The sequence below is a fragment of the Aulonocara stuartgranti genome, assembly GCF_965226115.1.
Source record: "Aulonocara stuartgranti genome assembly, chromosome: 7".
Taxonomy (NCBI): domain Eukaryota; kingdom Metazoa; phylum Chordata; class Actinopteri; order Cichliformes; family Cichlidae; genus Aulonocara; species Aulonocara stuartgranti.
Window position 1 is genome coordinate 24,834,778 of NC_138945.1, and position 20,403 is coordinate 24,855,180.

Sequence of the window (20,403 nt, forward strand, 5' to 3'; positions counted from 1 at the left end):
TGTGTGTATAAATTTTCCAGAACTAAAACATTTTTTACACCTGCTTTTAGTTTGTAGTCAGGCAAACTGTAAAAAGCAACAGCAGAAAGCTTGTGACAGGTGTGTTTGAGTATCAGTCATTACCTACTGTGTATCAGCCAATGAATGTAACTGATACAATCTAGCAGCCTGAAAATCATTTACCTTTTGGTGATGTGAATGTTATTTTTGTTACATGAACTTGACCCAGTTTTACTGTAATGCAGTGAGTGTGGCCATAGTGGTCAATTGGTCCAAATATTTTTGTGGTTATGTGGCAGTTTGCCTCATTTAACTGGGTGCCTTTTCTGCTTGTGTGTTTCCCTCTGCAATTTCCTTCCCTGCTTAACAATATAATAAAGTAGAAGTGCTTCAAATTGCTGAAAGACAGAATCCTGCTCTTGTATAACTTCCACAAGAAAATTATGGAATTAATAGTTTTTCTTTCGGTGATCAGTCTTTTAATGCAGGTTTAACAGAGTGCATGAATAGGGGTTCATTCACATTCACCCATAAAAGCACAAGATCCAAGACCAGGAAGACACACACATTGACCTTTTGAGGGGCCTAGTGCTGGTCCTAAGCCTGGAACAGTGGGAGGGTTGGAACAGGAAGGGTTTCCAGTATAAAATCTATGCCACCCTCCATTAAGATATTAAGACTTGTACATTCATTGAAGGGGATATTACAAAATTGTTAAGCATTGACTTCAGAACTCTTAGCTGAAAACCCCATAGCAACTCAACTTCTGCAAATATATACTAGACAACGTCTTTTCCCCATTAAACAGACACCTTGTGTGTGCTTCTGTGTGGATTTTCTTCAAGACCTTCAGTTTTTCTTGTCATCAAATAATGTCAGATTAATGCTGCCTCTGTAACCCCACACAAGAGAGACTGCCTCAACAATACACTTTGCTGGTTAAATACAGGTTGAAAAAAAAAATGTTTTCTTCAAGAACTGATGCCAACAAAAGTAGAAATCACTTGCTTAAAAGTTTGCAAACATGCAGTTGACACGAGTTCTCTCCTAGATACTAGAAATAACTACATGGTGAAAGGACATAGAAACTTTTTAAAGATATTCAACGTGATAAACCAAGACGCTTAAGTATGTTAGACAAATACATGTTTAATTTAACAATTTACAATCAGTGAGGAAAACAAAGGCGTTACAATTAACATCAAGGAAGGAGACGAAGCGACAGGAACCACTGCTCCATCTTCACGGGGTCTGGACCGTCTGTCGGCTCTCGTAGGTCCCTTGGCAGCCGCCGATAGCCTGGGCATGACTTTGAGCACATTGTCCATGTTGAATTGATTCAGGTGTGGAGCCCATGAAGAATGGATAATGGAAATGTGACAACATATGCCATCGAGCCTTATAGAACCCCAGCCAGTGTCCCATTATTCTTCTTTGTTTTCATAGTTGTGCTTAATATGTTTCCACAGTTTCTGCAATAAAACACATGCAATGTAACGTTAGAGTTTTCAGACAACTGATGGGCATTGCTAAACGAAGAAGTTGTCAAAAGACCAGAACGCTCGACTTAGCGGGCAAGTTAGCTCGGCTAACGCTAGCGCCGCTTCGCCCTCTGCGTACAAGGTCAGGTGCTTTAAAAGCTCAAAACACGCACTCACCCCGCGATTCATTTGCTCAAAGATCGCATCTCCACCTTGGTCAAATACTCGTTCAAAGAGGACAGCTCCAACCATGATGGTTACAGCGAACGTAGATGTCCTCCTGAAGAGAAGATTGTAGACAGACTTAGCCAACGCCATGTCGACGGTTCAGTACTCACTGCGCAGGAACGGATGTGCTAGCGCGAAACTTCCGCTTTAGCTTGGTGGCCGGATGCTAATAAACAGATACCCGGTACCTTTTGTTAGGACAACGCCTTTGCCACCTAGATTGTAGCCAGCATGCTATAATCTCGTCGGGGATAAATATTTGAGGTATGGTTTGCTGTGCGGTTTTGGGCTTGAGAGTGTGATTAGTATGCACGTGTTTCGTCTCAGTGCTTCTTCAATTATGCTTCGTAGTTTCAGACTTAAAAAACAAACAAAAACAAAACAGATAGCAACTAAATAAATGGTCGCGGGCGTTTGTGTCAGTAGATGTGCTGTTGGTCCCAGTTTGTCGTGTAAGGACTTTTATTCCCAAGCATTTTTAACCCTGGCTTGCACACGTGAACGTATATGAACATTTTGCTGTAAACGTCTTCTTATTCTTCCGGCTGCTCTCTTTAGTGGTGGGCCACCGCTCCTTCAAGACACCCATGAATCTTTTCTTTGGTTTCCTCTTTTCCTTATGCCTGCGAGCTACATATTCAACATCTTTTGTCCATAATATCCACTATCCCCCATTTGCAATTATCCAAAACATCTCAGCCTTGCCTCTCTAACTTTGTCTCCAAACTGAGCTGTCCCGCTGATGTACTCATTTCTAATCCTGTCTATTCTGGTCACTCCCAGTCAAGATTTTCAGCATCTCCAGCTCCACCTCCTGTTTTTCTTTCTTTTTACCATCTCCAAACCATAGATCTCACTGCAATCTTGTAAACCTTCTCTTTCACTCTTTCACCCTGAAACTCATCTCCGTTCACTCCAACCTGCCTGCACTCTCTTCTTCACCTCTCTTGTGCACTGTCTGTTGCTTTGGATGATTGACCCTGGGTCATCTGCCTCCACTACCGCTACTATTTGCATCTTCACTGTTACGCCTGTCTCCCTTTTCACTCACACACCTCTCCAGGGTTTCTTACATATGTACTTGCTCATATTTTTGTTATAATCTAATAGATGTGGGCACAGTGGTCAGTTGTTCCTTACTGATGTAGGTTTTCTTAGTTAAAGTCACCCTAACCATGGTATAGAAACTATTCACATATTCTTTTACTCTATATTTTCAGAACAGTTTTGATTTTGTTTACTATTTACTGTCTTTCAGGTGTTTAAAGGTGATATTGCAATACTCCGAACACAACTTTGACCATGGGGAAGAGGTACTACTGTGACTACTGCGACCGGTCCTTTCAGGACAACATGCATAACAGAAAAAAGCATCTGAATGGTGTTCAGCATCACCGAGCAAAAAAAGCTTGGTTTGACAATTTTAGAGGTGAGAGTAGCAGTTATTTCTGAGACCAGGGTTTTCATATCCATGAAAATCTGTAGTTGAAAAATGATGCATTGCTTTTTCATAATATGTGATTAACTGTGTACGATAACCAGCATTTTCTCTTCACAGACTCTGCAGCTATTCTGAATGATGAGCAAGAAAAGAAGCCCTGCAGGAAGTTTCTCCAAAAAGGTATCAGAATGACCTGTAATTCTCTACTGACAAATACAAGCAATAGCAAAGTTGCTTTATTTAGTGCTACTTATACTAACTCTAGATTACAACACCATGGCCAGCAGTAACGGTGTGAGGAATGTTGGAGCCACTTTGACCAGTGTTTATCTTTTCTCTAGCATATTCTAGGATGTCCTTCTTTCTTCTGAAATACTGAAATAAATTGTTACTTCTAGGCAGGACTATTTGAATTCCTTATTATTCGAAAGGATCCCTGAAAAGTCTTCCAAAAAGTTTCAGTGAGCGTACTAACAGTGCTGTCATCTTCCTCCCACCCTCGACCTGTTGCAGGAGATAGCTTCCCTTCCAATATCTTGGGTGTGACTGTGAAAAAATGGAAGCCAAGATCGTGTTTAAACCTGATAACAAGGCTGTCGGGGGTTTCTCCCAATTATTATATTGTTTTTACTCTACAAAGTAAAGCACTTTGATCATATTTTTGTGAATTGATTTAGTATCAGTAAAAATGAATTTAAATTTGGAATTTCTTTCTCTCTGTTTTTTAGGAATTTGTGATTTTGGCTCCAACTGCAGGTTTTCTCATATGACAGAAGAAGAGCTATTTAACTTACAAAGACAGGTGGAAGGTAAGCTGTGAACAGAAGATGGTGCTGTTTACCTTGTGATACGCTTTACAGGACCCTGAAGCAAAGCAAGCATCATATACAGATCATTTCAAATGGAAAGATATTTTTCTAATCAAAGTAAAAACATTTACTTGAACTTTTAGCTTTGTATTACAATTGTTAAATATATAATACTGGAGAATACTGTGTTCTCTTTTCAACCTCACTCCCTATAGCAGTGGAAAGCATCTTCTTGTGTGCCCACTAATACCCCGTCTAAGACACATAAATCACTTCAAGAAAACGGTGTCTGTCCCCTGGCTCTATACCAGCGTCCTTGTTTTCTTCCACGTGAAGATCATTAGAGCGAACTTAAACCTAATTTATCACGTTACTTTAAATCTTTGCGGCCGTCTTATATACCAAAATAGTGTTTCTCACTCTCCGACGTCTCACTGGTGATTAAGATCATTGGACTGAATCCCACCGCCGTGGACCAGATTATAACACCGGCCCAGACCCGAATTTAACGTCCTGGGGCTCTCTCCTCGTCCAAGAGGGCTGTGCACAGGCTTCGGTGCTGGCTCCCCACGGCGTCAGGAATCAGTGCTGGATCCTGGAACAGAGTCACAGATAACAGTTCTGATATTTTCTGATCCGGCTACGAAGGACCAAATAGATGTTAGGGAAAATATTATAAAACACTTCTTCAGTAAAGACTTCAGAGAAGAGAAACACAGACAGTTTTACTTGTTGCTTAGCAAGGGCAGCTCTGAGCTCTCGCACGAGAGTGAGGGCTCAGGGACTCGCGCTCAGAGACTGCCCCGGTCTTTATTTTATAGTTCCAGTGTGTGTGTGTGTGTGTGTGTGTGTGTGTGTGTGTGTGTGTGTGTGTGTTGCTGATCAAAGGGTCATAAAGCACAAAAGGTACATCCTTGGTCAGGAGAAGGGTGACCCCCCCCTCACCCTGGATAACACAGTGAGGAAGTCCTGCAGTTCATCTAAATGTAAAGAAGCACTTAAACTAAAACAGACATAGCTACGTTAATCCTACCGTAAAACAATAAAACAAGGTACGAGCTCTTTCCCATGCTCCCAGGATGTGGGGGTGAACCAAGCCTGCTGAAAATCACACATCCTGTCACTACACAATTGATTATATGCCTCTAAGCATACATGGTTAAACATTTCCTAATACAAATAACTACATGCAGTATTCTACCATATGCAAACTTATATCACTAAAAGATTATACTGACTACTAAATACAATTTTCCATTGACATAGACTTTAGAGTATGCAATCTGAGAATGATCTGTAACATCCATTATGAGATACAGAGTACCGTAAGGTTCGAAAGAGAGTGTCCATTCACCGGTTCTCTGAAAGCTGAGTGCGGTATCTCACTGCACTGCCGTATTTGCAAGGGCACGTGGAAGAAGTACCTTGAAAATGTCTGGTGGGGCTATCATAAAGGGTGTTGGGGAGCCCATGTTGGTTTGTCTTAGTTGGATGTGGTGGTGGAGGAGCTTCTATGATTGGCCATGCCAGAAAGCACTCGCCGTTGTGAGATGACTGACTGTTTTCAGAGAACCGGGGTTACTGAATTAAAACCACAAAGACCAGCAGTTAAACATTCTCTGGAAAAAAAATAGTTCAAAGAAACTGCTAGTAAAGAAAGACAAGTACTACTTGTTGAGCACATTTCCTACAGATGAGTGTGTAAACTGCTATATGCTGAGTTGAATGAGCTATTTCCTTTTCTCAGATGAAAGACAACACAGAGAGGACTCTGAGGACAGAATTATGCCTGGACGAAGTATAGAAGAATGGCTCTCGAGAAGGGAAAAGAAGAGAGCTGCCCTCGGTAGTAAAGGGTATGTACCTTCATTTTTGTTTTAACACTCATTCTACATGGCTCGCATGACAAATTTTACTCCTGTTGATTATGAATTCACCTATTCTATTATTTATTTCTACAGAGATCTAAAAACCGAGGAAGACAGTGAGGAAAGTCAAGCAGAAAATGGCATACTTCAGCAGCTCCTCTCCATTCTTGACCTACCGCCCTCACTTCAACCCCCTCCTCCAGGCGGGTGGAAAATCAGCATGAACACTGAGTGGGGTTGAGTGACATTCGCTTTGAGGGTTCAGATGACTGTTAAGCCAATACCTAACATTAATAAAAGGAGGAATAGTTCAGAAAACCAATATTATTTTAGTTTTTTAAGGATTTTCAACATGAAAGGAAGATTTCACTTGTTGTTTGTTGCTGTTTTTCGTTTGAATAATAAATTTACTTCTCTTAGATGAGTAAAGTATTTGCATATATTTCAAAACAAAATCTGAGATGAACAGTAACTGTACAACATTGGGGTAATTGATGCAGTTTTTGCACTGATAAGTCACAGAGTGGCCTTAAAGTGAGACTCCTCTGAGGAGTTACATTTGATATGATGTGGGCCCAAAGGGAATGAATGATTGCCGAGCAGATGGAAACCTTTTTTTTTTTTTTTTTGCATGGTTTTAATTCTGTGCTGCATCATGAGGGATTCCTTGATCTCCATCCATCCATCCATTCGCGTCCGCTTATCCTTTTCAGGGTCGCAGGGGGCGCTGGAGCCTATCCCAGCTGTCATAGGGCAAGAGGCGGGGTACACCCTGGACAGGTCACCAGTCTGTCGCAGGGCCAACACACAGAGACAGACAACCATTCGCACTCACATTCACTCGCACATTCACACCTATGATCTTGATCTCATGACTTCATTTTTATTACTAACCCAGCCACTAGAAAACACAATTTAATTTTCAAAATGATATGTGAAGTGAAACACTGGATTGAATCTTATAATGAAACTTTTATTAGTCAGAAAGTTGGTTAATTTATTTCTTAGTAAGCATCGTGCAAATCCCTTGGATTTGTGACTAATATATTTCTAATTGTCTTTGTTTTTTTTTGTTTTTTGTTTTTAAAAAACCCCTCAAGTATTTAATATTCTTTGCTCAGATTATGCTGAAATGTACAGTAGTCACTCATCCTTCACAACACCTGCCTAATATTGTGTAGGTCTCCCTTGTGCTTGAAGGCTACCACTGGATGCTATTAGGGAAACGGTGGCGGTGACAAGGTTAGGGATGTGGCATCTTGCTTTTGCCTGGCTGCTTGCAGGTTGACCATCCCCTATGCATCACATGTATGCTTGTTAAACATGCACATGTGTTGTTGGCAGACTGGACTCAGAGGTGTCCAGGTCCCTAACCTTGCACAGGTCCTCTATGCAGTGTGCTGTGGTGTCTGGCACAGGGATATTGCAGATCCTTTGACTCAGTTGAGGTGTTGGGTGGGAATTCCGTGGATCAGGCTTGTTTCACCTAAAGATGCTCTATCTCATTATTGTTGTTTTTAAGGAATCCTCTTTGGTTTGTGTCATTTGTGTTATTTCAATGAAATACAGTCAATTCAAAAAACATTTTCTTTGGATTTACTTAAGGCAAGTGGTTCCATCCAAGTGAGAAATTCTTAAGAAATACAAAACAGGGTGTTGAATGGCAATGGGACAAATGACCAAAGTAAACTTAAACTGTTTCTTAGGAGTTAACACAGTTGTGTGGAAACATTTGACATAACTTTCTCAATGACATCAGATATAAGTGTAGGAGACTGAGATATACAGAGTTGACAGTCCTGGGAAATTGCCATCTGTGAAGTTGTTTTTCTTAACCATTGAAAGACTTCTGTCATCATGCACTTTAGTTGTCTTTTGTGATCTTTTTATGCCTTTTGGTGCTGCTGAGCCGACCAGTCTATTTATTCTGTTTTAGAATGAATCAGATTGTAGATTTGGACACTTGTAGTTTTTGCTATATCTTTGATCAATTTATAGTGAAAACAAAATACACTGAAAACATATATTAAACACTTGGAAGAAACTTCAGATATTATGTCCATTTCATTTGTTATTAATTAACATGGGAACAGGCCTCACCTGGTCAGTCAACTGTCCAATTATTTTTAAGCATCTTAATATCAGGAACTACATGTAAATATGGCTGTAACTCCTTAACTGATGCAACAAAGCGGAAACTCTCCACTTCAATCACATCTTGATTCTTAGCTTACAATACTCAAAACTACAAAAATCGTGTCCAACAAGTTAAGAACTTGTAACTGTATGTCACTCGGTATCCTTTTCTCCCACTGGTGGTTATTTGTCTCACCTCAGATTTGGAAAAGAGTTTAACTCTCGCCCCACAGCTTCACCTCAGTAAAGGTTACCATGTCTGGATGTCATTGACATTCCAGTCCTTTTGCTATATTGCTGCTTGTCTTATCCAGTGTGGACACTCCTGTGTTGTTCTAAATCACATTATTGATAGTTGTTGGCGGGACCAAGCAACAAAACAATTTGCCAAGAAAAAAGCAGTGAAAAAGGGGCTGATTATAAGGAAACATGGCAACTGTTCTCCCTCGAATGTGAAGCGGCTGAAAACGAGATAAATTCAGAATTTTTTAGATCTGCTCTTAATTTTCTTGTTGCCCTCCAAATTATAAATAAATTCCACAATAACTCTTTCTACGTTTATGAACTATTTCTACTTTTCTTACATCTTTTAAATTGAAATTTAAAAAAACAAACAGCTTTCTTAATGCACTTGTTTTTATTGGACTACATGCATCTATAGACATCACTTACATAAGTGTATAATTGATGCAGTAACCTCTACATGTGCAGTAACAGTTACTGAAAAAACTAAATAAAAACAAAGCAGGGTATTGTGTTAAGAACAGAGAAGTGATAAAGATAAAACAGAAATACTTAATATTTTATTATGACACCTATTAAAAATAAATCTTGTATCATTTTTTCCCTCAAGCCATGTATTCATGTGATTGATTTCCCATCTTTTTACGTCTTTACTTCAGTTTCATGAAAGTGCAGCTTTTAAAACTCCAAGTTACAAAAGGCACAGAACAGAAAACCTTGACAGTCAAAATTAAATTTACATTTAAATTGAACATTTTTAACAACCTGTTGACAAAATTGACATAAATCTTTTCATCAAAACACAGTAACCTACAGAATAGGACACAATTTGTCACACGTGTTAAGATTTGGCACAGTAACTATATTTTACATTCACATAAAATCCCATACTTTACATGATATGTTCATGGAGAGGTAATGTGATGTCATACAAATAGTTTTTTAAATTCTTTTACATAAACACCTACTATATACGGAAAAAATATTGTTTTATTGCCAGTATGACTCTCAGTAGTATATACTTTCACTCTGATATAGCTTTCATAAACCTTTAAGGTAAAAAGAGGAAGAAAAAAATATAGAGAATATTGTTTGTTAAAGAAAACATTCAGAAAAATGACAAATAATCAAAAAAGTTGTGTGCATGGCGTAAATACATGCAAACGATTTTATCTGAATGTCCAGTCAGACTGGAAAATTATATCTGAAACCTATTTTTGTTTTTTTGTTTTTTTTACAAAACATTATGCTTACATTCATAATAAATCCACATAGATTTAATGTATTACTTTCCAAGTAAGAAAATATAACCATGTTATACTTTAAACAATATGTTGTTTTGGTGGTCCATGTAAAAGCCAGAAAACAACATTTTTATGATATGTCAAATTACTGTTCACAGCATACTGCAAAGTATTTAGTATTCTACAGTTTTTCTGAACTGATAACACACAAGCTTTGTTTCTTTGTATCAAATGCACAGTTTTCTAAACCTAGTATTAAATGAATCGCTCTCCTGGCAAAACATTTTCTTTTACAAAGTTAGATGCAATTTGCAGATCTAGTTTACTCCTAAATACACTCTCACTCACATTTTCACACTGATATACTTGTGAAGCTTAACGGAAACCGCAGGAGGCATAAGTTAAGCACATTTCCTAAGAACAACTTAAAATTGTTCAGGCTTGCTGTTAATTATGTTATTTACTCAGTTTAAGCGGTGTCAGATTGTACAGCCGGTAATTATGAGTAGAAAGTGGAGCAGGACAAAGAATTCAAACCACACTTGTCATGTTCTCTGTGGCTGAATACTGAATAGTCAGTGCATTTACAGGAAATTGTCACTTTATTAGTCACACAGTGCAGGTAAAGGGTTCGACCCTCTTTTGCATTCTGAACTGCTTTAATTTTTCATGGCACAGATTCAACAAGGTGCTGGAAACACTCAGAGATTTTGGTCCATATTAACATGAAAGCATCTCACAGTTTCTGCAAGTTTGTTGGTTACACAGCTATGATTGGTTGGGTTGAGATCTGGTGACTGTGGAGCCCATTTGAGTAGCCCATCTGGCACCAGCAAAAATGCCATGTTTAAAGTCACTTAACTATATTTCCTTGCTCAGTGCAGCAGATTGTCTTGTCCATATCTACATGCCTAAATGTACTGAACTGCTGCCATGTGATTTGCTGATAAGACAGCTGTGTGAAACAGTTTAACAGATGTGTATAATAAAGTGGCCGGAGGAATGTATACATTTGTGCAATTTGTAGAACAAACAGATTGGCCTTTTCTGAAAATATGTGCTCTGAACATTGAGTTGGATTGTTTTAGTGTGACATATTCATCAGAGTCATGATAGTCATATTGCCAGAGGAGACTTGTCTAAATTCAGGTTTTTATTTTATAAACTGGGTTTTGTGTTTTTAGATGACAGAAATCGCCAAGAAACGTGTCTTAACAGTTGCGAAAAACTGTAATACTGTGCACATCCACAAAAAAGTCGACATTTACAGAAAAATGTCAAATACTGAGATTTTTTTTTTTTGCAATGATCACTTTACAAATTGCATAATTATTTGAACACTTACACCAGATTTCAATAATCTCACACACATATAACACACATTTACTTCTAATCTAATGTACATGCAATTTTGCAGCTTGAATTACTTCATACTTATTTGCTATAAATACAATTATTATTTAGTTTTATCTAAATTCTAAACTTCTTTTGATTTATTTATAGCTGGTAGCTCGTGTCATACAGCTACTCAAATGTTTTTTAGTGCCTCGTTATGATTTTGATGCGTCTTACAGATGCGCACATTTGAAACATGCAGCATGTGCATGTATTGCAGGCAGGCTATGGATATAAAACATATTATTCGTTTGGCTGGACATCAAGATACCAGTATTTCTCTTTGTATCTGGAGCTTTTATATAAAGCCCACACACACACACTCTTGTCTGGTTTATTAATTCTTGTGATTTTTTTGTGAAGTTTAATTCTTCAGCTACAGTTGTTTCACATTACAGCTAACAAAATATCAATTTGCTTTACAAAGCAATCTCAATCTGCTCAGCCAAGAAAGATTCTTCTGAGCTTTAAAGCAAAAATAATTAACTGTGAAAAAAGTGTGACATTTCTATTGAAACAGGCCTGTCGGAGTTTCTTCCACTGATAATTTGACTAGAGTACGTAACATGCGTTGTGGATCACAACTGTAGATCCTCTCTTTTGAGCTGTGAATCCAGTTGTTGTGCTTGTTGACCGGTTTATGCCTCTCGCTGCAAATATTTTGATGCTTTCACATTTTCCCTTTGTCCATTTGTTTAAATATAATGCGCTTTCATTTTGATTCAAATTGAGGTCTTTGTTAGAAGCTGAAGCTACAAATTAGCGAATGCATGATTTAGGTTTGTGGCAACTGGTGGGACAAGAAACAAACCTAACAGTTTGAATGACTTCATGAAACTCTCTGTGTTGGTCTTAAAATAAATGTAACATGACAATATTTTAGCTCAGGCATTGTAGCAGTTTGTTGAAACTGTACAGCAGCACTCCGATGCTAGCCTTAGCTCAGCAGCATGATCTTAATGAGAGTGACTGCATGCTAATGCTAATGCTAATGCAGCTCACCCATTTGTGGTTCATCTATCACAAAAACTGAGCAAAAATATCAACAAAATAGCAGAGAAAAAACAAAACAGGGCACCGCCAAATTCATTAGATCTCACAGTATGGGTGCCATGAATGACATGCAACATTCATGGAAATATTTCAAGCTGGATAAAGGGATGAACCAATTAAATCGAACTGACTGACAGACTGATACATCCATTAGTAGTCCAGTTTTGTGTTTTGAATTTGAGGGGCTCTTTTTGGTATTTTTAGATCGCAGAAGGTGCTGGTTAAGTCTGTCAGACCTGATGCAAGTTGAAAGTCATGACACAATACAGTAAACAGAGACATAAGAGACAGCATGCAGTGCACAGTGATTTGTCCTTATGTTTTTAGCTCGATTTGAAATTACGGAGTATGTGGCCCGCTTTTGTATTGCTTTATTACTATCATTGGTGCTGTCGTTATTTGGTGCACTCCAAATGGCAGGGTTCTTGAGAGCAACATTAAATGCACTGACAAAGCACAGCTATTGTTACAACACTTGCTGCACTCTGAAATTTTGGAGAATTGGAGCCTGATTTTCTGTCTAATCTTAGCAAACATCAGCCATCTTAATGAATGAGATGTAACTTGTTTTGGATAACAATCAGCCCTTGAAATACCTTTCTCTCTATTGTCTGTACTACGATTAGTGATCACACAGAACCACTGCATGACATCATTTTATCCATATCAGAGCGATCCTATGATTGCATCATCAAGGGTGTCAGCTGTGAATAAAACCCAAAATGATAAAGTATTTTGGTTAACATTTGCATTTTCCCTGTCTGTCTGTAAATCCGTTTGTAACCAGCAGGCATCGCGTATTTACTTCATCCCTCTGCGGAGCATTTGATTCGCTGCGATGAGCATGACGCTGATGATAAATGCGATAGCGAAGGCACAAATCAGGCTTTTACGCACACAAGTGTGTTTTTCCTGTTGTGTTGGGCTTGCTGCGGAAAGAAAGGGAAGAAGAGACAGAACAAAACTGCGTCAGTGGAGCTTTAGAAATGTATGAAATACTATAAAAATGATATATAAGACATACTATCAATGTTCACATGGGACTCTGGACTGTTCAGGTGGTTCTCCTCAGTCATGATGATGTTCTCAATGTCTTTCATAGTGAGGTGGTCACGGAAAGTATCATAAAGCAATCTCTTCAGCTCATCCACTGTCAGTTTCTGCATGTCGCACTGGGAAAACAGAAAACACCAGGAGAGGTCTAATTAGCAGAGGAAGAACTTCTGCCTTGATGCCCCTCAGTGATGCACATAAATTGCAGGTCAGCAATAAACAGCAGTGTATAAATATTTTATAAAAATCAGATATTAGAGTAATTAATTTGATTATACTCCTGATTGTAAGGAATGGGGATACCGGTGTCCACAACATGTGATGCAGTTATCTGACTGGGGTGTAGTTTGTGAGGGATTGATATTCAAATGACTAGATTAAACTTTATTGGTGGGGATTATGGGACAGTACATACCTTCCAAAACACAGAGTCAAAGTCTGCTCCGTTGAACTTGTCAGGCATTCCAGCAGCAGAGAGTTTAGGACCAAGTAATGTGACAAACTCTTCAAAGCCAACCTGGCCATCGCCTGATGAAACAAGCGAAACATTGACGAGTCATTAACGCAGCTCACATGTTGGAATAATTGCAGCAGCGAGAGCAAGAGAGACCCACCATCCATGTCAAGTCTTTGGATGATAACCTCCAGCTCCACCTCATTGGGCATGTAGCCCAGTGAGCGCATGGCCATCCCCAGCTCCTGCTTAGAGATAAAGCCATTCCCATCTCTGTCAAATACTTTGAAAGCCTCACGGATCTCTGCGAAGTGAAAGAAGGCACACAGAACGAACATGTTACTTGAGGGCTATCGTTGAACTGGCGGATTTTTAACATGTTGGTTTCAACGTCGGCGAGTAAAGGGTGTTTATTTTTAGAGTTTAAAGTAAAAGCAGCTTCAAACAGCTGCTGTGGGTCACAGTTCAAAAGGCTATAATCCCTCTGTCTTAGATGTTTGTGTTTTGAGAAAGAGGAGGCATAGCTGAATATTGAGTGTTTGAAGAGTGAAAGCAACTTTTTTTCTCCAAGTTTCTTTATTCCATGAGCCAGAATATTTCACAGTAGTAAAGATATTCATTTCTTTTTTGAATAAATCCTACAGAAACTATGCTCCTCCTCCAAATACTGACTCCAAATTAAACTCAGTTCGGTAAATGTTTGGGTAAAATGTGTGACAAGGAGTGGGAAGCAGACAGTACTGAAAGAACTATTGGTCTTCAATGTTTTGGAAATGTCTAATACAGAAAGCTACAACCTTTTGAAACAGTACAACTAATTATCAATTGATTTTAAATGATAATGTTAAGCATGCTATCTAAAAAGAGAAACGCAAGTTGCTTGTGAATGTTCTGACCACCAGGCACAGGGAAAAGACACCCAGAACCTTCTAGCTGTGAGGCGACAGTGCTGCCCTACTGCACCCTGCTGCTGGTATACACGAGTTAAACAAGTCAGAATACACCAAATTACTTTTATCTATTTAAACCAAACAGCAGAAACTTTAAATCTAAGAGTAAATTGCCTAATTTCTTGTTGGCCAGCTGTCTCCTAATGTTGCACCTTAAAAAGAAGAAGAGGTACAAATGTGATCGTTACAGTGCACTGAAGCATACAAACTTTTGCCCTTAAAGACGTACATATACACTGGAACTGCAGAGACAGAAATAGACCTTTAGTGTACACTTTTTATGAGAGTGTAGTTTGATTGTTTCAGTAGAATAGACTGAGACAGAAACGCTGCATTTTAAAATTTCAGCCCACAGAACATAAGCAATATTAAAAGTTTCAGCATCCCAGTGAGAGACAAAAAGAGGAGATGCGTGTTTTAGCATCATGTACTGCAGTCTTTCTTTCTTCATTTAAAATGCCTAAATTTAAAATGACCACCAACAAAACCCTTCTTCAAACCTGCAAAACAGTTTACATGTTGCAAAAGCATAAAATTGCTGCAAAACTCATTACGCTCTTGTAAAATACAACTGCCTCCATAATTACCTACAAACTATCATTTTAATAAGCGCATGAAGCACTAACCACCCAATGAGTTAGTGTGTGTAAATGCATGGTTGTGGCTCATCTGTGTGCAGGGCATAGCAATTTTTTTTTTTTAAACGAGTAAACAACTGTGTACACAGAAAAATCCATCTGAATAAAACACACTATTAATACAAATAAGGAGAAAGTTGTTTATCCTTCACATCATATTGCAATATTGTAGCTAGGTAGTGTTGAAAGTGTTGCCTGAAGTGAGGTATCTGAGTGAAGCTTTGCAGAAATTATTCTATAAATGTAAAGCATTTAGTTTGAGCCAGTGCTTTGGCTCCAAGTGCTAATGGTTTTGTAGATAGTGCTTCAAAAGCTACCGTTAATGCTTGAGCATTCAGACAGACTGTAATACTACACAACCATTAGCAGAGAGGTGTTTGAACATGTAAGTGCGCAATGTAAAGTTCAATCCTCTGGTAAATAATAATGAATGGCAAATAATGAAAAAGGCAATGCTCTAGTCTTCCTGGCTAAACTATTATCTGCTTTGTTTATCTGTATCTTGTGTTATCTGTGACAGATATTTAAAGGATTTCCCACTGTGATGCAGTGTTATTCTTCATTCATAGTAAGTGATCTTCTGAGCCAGTACCTGCTACTGTGGTCATAATACAATCACTTCTGACTGAAGGCTGCAAGCAGGTTCATGTGTTTCTAATTAAAACTGCAACTTTTGGTAAATAATCCATAAACATTGGCATTTGGCTCCTGTCCTCACTTGGCATCACTGTATTCTGTTTGAAGTGGTGAAAAAGAGCAGTTGCACTTCAAAGGCGCTGAATGCCGGTAGTTCTTTGATGTAGATCCTCAAATATACAAGACTATTGGATGCTAGCTCAGCTCGTTGCTTGATTGGATGAAACAAGAAACAAAATGAACTGGAAGTCTAATTTTTACATCAATATATCAATGATATAAGCCGATACCTGAGCAGTGATAGCCCGAGACACTGCAGAGAATAAAAAGGTGGAATTAACAGAACAAACACGTAGACATCCACCTAATCCACAAGAAACCTATGAATACTTAGACATTCATCATTCAACACCAGAATAAGCTAAACATGCACTCTTTTATCTTGAAAATTGCTTTAAACCAAAAGGCTTGGATGAACTGTTCATATGTAAAGCATGTGATTACGCTGGGTGCTTATATGATGTAGAAAACAATTTGCATGCATTTATGTAAGATAAGATAAGATAAGATAGAACTTTATTAATCCATCGGGTGGGTTCCTCTGGGAAATTCGATTTCCAAAAAAGCACAGCACCGACAGAAGTTACAGAGTTATACACACACACATATATATATAAATACAGAGACAATATAAATAAAATATACAAAGGGGATAAATAGAATAAATAGGAATAAAAATAAAAATACAAGTGAGTTGCACATTTCAAGTATTGAGTCTATTGCACTGTTGACTATTTACAAAAGTATTGCACAAAAGGTATTGCACAGTGAGGTGAAGAGGCACTACAGCTTAGTTGTTCCCTCCTTTGTCCTCCTGTTTCCCCTCCCTCTCCCCTCCAGAGAGGCGTTAAACAGTCTGATGGCGTGTGGGACAAAGGAGTTTTTAAGTCTGTTAGTTCTTGTCTTTGGGAGAAGCAACCTGTCACTGAACAGACTCTTCTGGTTGTTAATGGCCGTGTGCAGAGGATGTCTGGCATTGTCCATAATGTCCATCAGTTTCTTTAATGTCCTTTTCTCTGCCACTGTCACCAGAGTGTCTAGCTTCATGCCGACCACAGAGCTAGCCCTCCTGATCAGTTTCTCCAGCCTGGATGAGTCCTTCTTTGCTGTGCTGCTCCCCCAGCACACCACAGCATAGAAAAGTACTCCAGCAACCACCGACTGGTAAAACATCCTCAGGAGCTTCCTGCAGATGTTAAAAGACCTCAGCCTCCTGAGGAAGTACAGTCGGCTTTGGGCTTTTTTATACAGGTACTCTGTGTTGCATGACCAGTCCAGTTTATTGTCCACCCACAGCCCGAGGTACTTGTACTTGTTGACCACCTCCACCTCCTCCCCCTCTATCTGAACCGGCAGTGGACCTGCTCTAGACCTCCCGAAGTCCACAACCAGTTCCTTAGTCTTTGAGGTGTTGAGTTGCAGGTGGTTTGTGTGACTCCATGCGACAAAGTTCCTCACCAGACTTCTGTACTCCTCTTCCTGATCATCCCAGATACACCCCATGATGGCTGTGTCGTCTGCAAACTTCTGAATGTGGCATAATTCAGAGTTGTAGCAGAAGTCAGAGGTGTACAGGGTGAAGAGAAGAGGGGACAGCACAGTTCCCTGTGGTGCTCCTGTGCTGCTGACCACTGTGTCAGACGTGATGTCCTTCAGCCTGACGTACTGTGGTCTGTCGGTGAGGTAGTCGGAGATCCAAGCCACCAGGCAGGGGTCCACCTCCATCCTGTTCAGTTTTTCCTGAAGCATACAGGGCCGGATGGTATTAAAGGCACTGGAAAAGTCAAGAAACAGGATCCTGACCGTGCCTTTTCCCCCATCCAGGTGTGAGTGGGCTCTGTGTAGGAGGTACAGGATGGCATCCTCCACTCCGACACCCGCCTTGTATGCAAACTGTAGTGGGTCCTGGGCATGTTGTACCTGTGGTCGGAGGAGGTTGAGGAAGAGCCGCTCTAGAGTCTTCATAAGATGTGACGTCAGTGCCACCGGTCGGAAGTCATTCAGCTCATTGGGCCGGTTCTTTTTGGGGACCGGAACGATGCAGGATGTCTTCCATAGGGCGGGCACTCTCCCCAGTCGCAGACTGAGGTTGAAGACTCGTTGTAGCGGCTCCCCAAGTTCAGCAGCACACGCTTGGCAACCACAATTAGCATGCAAGCCCAGATGAGGACGAGCACTAGCTATCCATCTTGTGCACATGAATGAGTGCAGTTTTTAAGTGATAGCTTGCAAATTGTGGTTATAGCGGCAGTGTATAATCCTCTTTAAAAAATAAAATAAAGCACTACAAGACAAAGTCTTTGGAACGTAAATTGAGGTCCTTCTGGACAAGTGGCACTGTCTGTGCAATACCTTGACACATCAGACACAACATATTTGTCTAAATTACTCCCAGCAGCACTGCTTGAGTTTTGTTATCTTCCCTGAGCACAATCCCAGATTCAGTGTTGTGACCTCTGATGCCAGTGACAAATAATGAATTCTCTTAGCCAGCTGAGCAGTGGCTGGACTACAGATTGTTTCACACACTGAGGAATGAATATTTATCTGAAAAAAATAAATAAAATACACACATGGAATCATGAGGGACACAATATGTGTTTACTTTGTTGAAAATTTTGATTATAATTTGCATTTTTTAACATGTAAATGTTGTTTGTCAAGATTTGATCCTCCACAGACTGAAGCGCTTCACTATTTTTTTTCTCCCTCATGTATTGATATCGCCAACATAATTGATTGGCTTATTTATGTAGCTGAATATGTAGATTTACTTCTGATAAAGGCTGTCCTTTTTAAAGTTAAAAGAGACGGACGTTTATCCAATCAATACTGACATCTTAACTCCTGGTGTGCCCACATGGGTCAAGCTCATTTTGCAGAAGGAAGTACTACAACCTTATTGATGTGGTAAGACTCAACAAAAGTCAGTGTTACATGATCACTGACAGTACTGTATCCAGCTCCTGTGTGCCACACTGGGCATGATAAAGTACTTTAAGCACCCCATTGTGAGACGTTCGTACTAACATTGCATGTTACATATCCCTGGAAAAATGTTCACTTGCAAATAAACAAATACGCACAGGTAAACACACAATACAACAATAGCAAAGTGATGGAACTGAATTTTTATTTAAAGTGTGGAAAACATTCAGCCGACTCAGGTGTTTACTTTGAGTCCTTGATCAGAATATCTGTAACCTTGCACTGCTGTGAGGGTGCACCCACTCGGCTGTCTGAAGCCAGGTGGTGAAAATCTTTGAATCACTGATTTGATGATTTATATTCTGTCTGTATGACAGAATATTTTTAGTTAATTCTGCAATATGAGAGTGGAGGAAAACAATTTGAAAGCAATATTATCAAGCAAATTATTAATATTGGTGTGAAATAGGTGACTGCTCAAAGCAGCAACAGTAGCGTGGCTCCTAAAATGCTGTGAAATGTGTCAGTGGTTCAATCCAGACTAGAAGTTGAAGTGTCCCTGGGCAAATATGGAGGCCAGATGCATCCAGTGGTGTTTGTGTTTGATCGATAAACTTCTGTATATATAGAATAAATTGCCATGTGAATGAATGAATGTGGCACAAGACATTATGTAAATGCTTGACTGTTTATTGTTACATTTATTCAGACACGAAGACCGTTATGAGCCGAATCAAATGTAAACAAAGTGTCAAGGTGTTTAGTTTTTTAAGAATGACCTCATACATTATAAAAGATGGCCACTTTGGTGTCATCCACTGTTCGCCATCTTAGAGTTTCGAAAACAGATCTGCTGAGACTTATCGATCTTTCTTTTTACAAAATGGTTTTTATATTCAATATTCATCAGGCAAGTCATGCTGGTGAAAATAGCATTTGGAGACCATGGCCACCACCTTTAAATGTTTGCTCTGAAGGTTGAGACCCATTAATAGTCCCCAAACCACATCAGTCACTTGCTGTCAGTCTCCTATTGAATGGGTCAAGTTGGCATTTACATGTGATCTGAATATAACAATACGCTGATTACCTGTGTTGGAAACTGCAAATCTGTTGCCATGTACATACCATGAAAATCACAATAAAAACAAACTTAAACTAACTTAACTATGATACAGATGAGTTGAGCTAATCGGTGCAGATGGACTCAGATTGATTGCAATCTGTCAGCAATCCATCTGCATTTATAAATTAGATGGTAATTACTGTCAAACCTTCACCAATCTGTTTGAGGAAGAATCCATTCCCAGTTGGGATTATTTGGAAGCAAGCTATCTCCCACCCAGAGGCTCGGGGTGCTGCACACTCAACCTCTGAGCAACAACTTGGTTGCCACAACTACTTTCAAAATCCGTCTCCGAAAGCTAAAAAGTTTAATTCATCCACCAAATTTTCTAGCTGCAAGGAGGTTGCTGTCTTGTTTTTACTCTGGTGTAACAGAGCCATAAAGCCCTCAGCTAAGTGTTTTTATTTAAAAGTCGGGAATGGAAGTCGTTTTGCCCCCTGGTGGCCATTAGAAAGAAAGCAGCTTTAAAGTATTTCTGTGCTGGCCTACTTATCAATCCATCTAAATCAATTTTTAAAAAAATTATGTATTAAATGAGCACTAGAGATTTAGAAAGGAGTGAACAATACAAATAAGAATTGTATTATCTTGGAAAGATAACACAAATCACAAATAAAGTAAAACTGTTTTCCGATTTGGGAGGTCCTGCTGGGATTTTAC

General features: G+C 39.2%; 3 protein-coding genes across 5 annotated transcripts in view; 1 reads left to right on the forward strand and 2 right to left on the reverse strand.

Annotated features, from left to right (window-relative positions):
* Positions 1–1,129: 1,129 nt before the first annotated feature.
* Positions 1,130–1,849, reverse strand: uqcr10 (ubiquinol-cytochrome c reductase, complex III subunit X). Its single transcript, XM_082539480.1, has 2 exons — positions 1,659–1,849; positions 1,130–1,472 (listed from the first exon to the last, which is right to left on the reverse strand). Exons 1-2 carry the CDS (start codon positions 1,797–1,799, stop codon positions 1,425–1,427), a joined length of 189 nt encoding a protein of 62 aa, XP_082395606.1. The 5' UTR covers positions 1,800–1,849; the 3' UTR covers positions 1,130–1,424.
* A 1-nt stretch (position 1,850) lies between these two features.
* On the forward strand, positions 1,851–6,246 carry zmat5 (zinc finger, matrin-type 5). Its single transcript, XM_082539479.1, has 6 exons — positions 1,851–1,973; positions 2,968–3,138; positions 3,268–3,330; positions 3,879–3,959; positions 5,707–5,815; positions 5,921–6,246. The coding sequence occupies exons 2-6, from the start codon at positions 3,012–3,014 to the stop codon at positions 6,066–6,068; spliced, it is 528 nt and encodes a 175-aa protein (XP_082395605.1). The 5' UTR covers positions 1,851–1,973; positions 2,968–3,011; the 3' UTR covers positions 6,069–6,246.
* Positions 6,247–6,409: 163 nt separating this feature from the next.
* Positions 6,410–20,403, reverse strand: part of cabp7b (calcium binding protein 7b) — a 29,994-nt gene continuing 16,000 nt past the window's right edge. For all 3 annotated transcript variants that reach the window (XM_082539477.1, XM_082539476.1, XM_082539478.1), the window contains exons 3-6: positions 13,566–13,709; positions 13,367–13,479; positions 12,923–13,070; positions 6,410–12,827 (exon numbers count right to left, since the gene is read on the reverse strand). In XM_082539477.1, the coding sequence (XP_082395603.1) occupies positions 12,700–12,827; positions 12,923–13,070; positions 13,367–13,479; positions 13,566–13,709 (533 nt within the window). In that variant the 3' untranslated portion in view covers positions 6,410–12,699. The remainder of the gene's footprint in view (positions 12,828–12,922; positions 13,071–13,366; positions 13,480–13,565; positions 13,710–20,403) is intronic.

Bases quoted from the DNA above. Each gene is read 5' to 3' on its own strand.
- uqcr10 (XM_082539480.1), bottom strand. From the start codon at position 1,799: ATGGCGTTGGCTAAGTCTGTCTACAATCTTCTCTTCAGGAGGACATCT. The intron at 1,473-1,658 runs GTGAGTGCGTGT...GTTTTATTGCAG, and splicing joins TTGAGCAAATGAATCGCGGG to AAACTGTGGAAACATATTAA.
- zmat5 (XM_082539479.1), top strand. From the start codon at position 3,012: ATGGGGAAGAGGTACTACTGTGACTACTGCGACCGGTCCTTTCAGGAC. The intron at 3,139-3,267 runs GTGAGAGTAGCA...TTCTCTTCACAG, and splicing joins TTGGTTTGACAATTTTAGAG to ACTCTGCAGCTATTCTGAAT. The intron at 3,960-5,706 runs GTAAGCTGTGAA...TCCTTTTCTCAG, and splicing joins CTTACAAAGACAGGTGGAAG to ATGAAAGACAACACAGAGAG.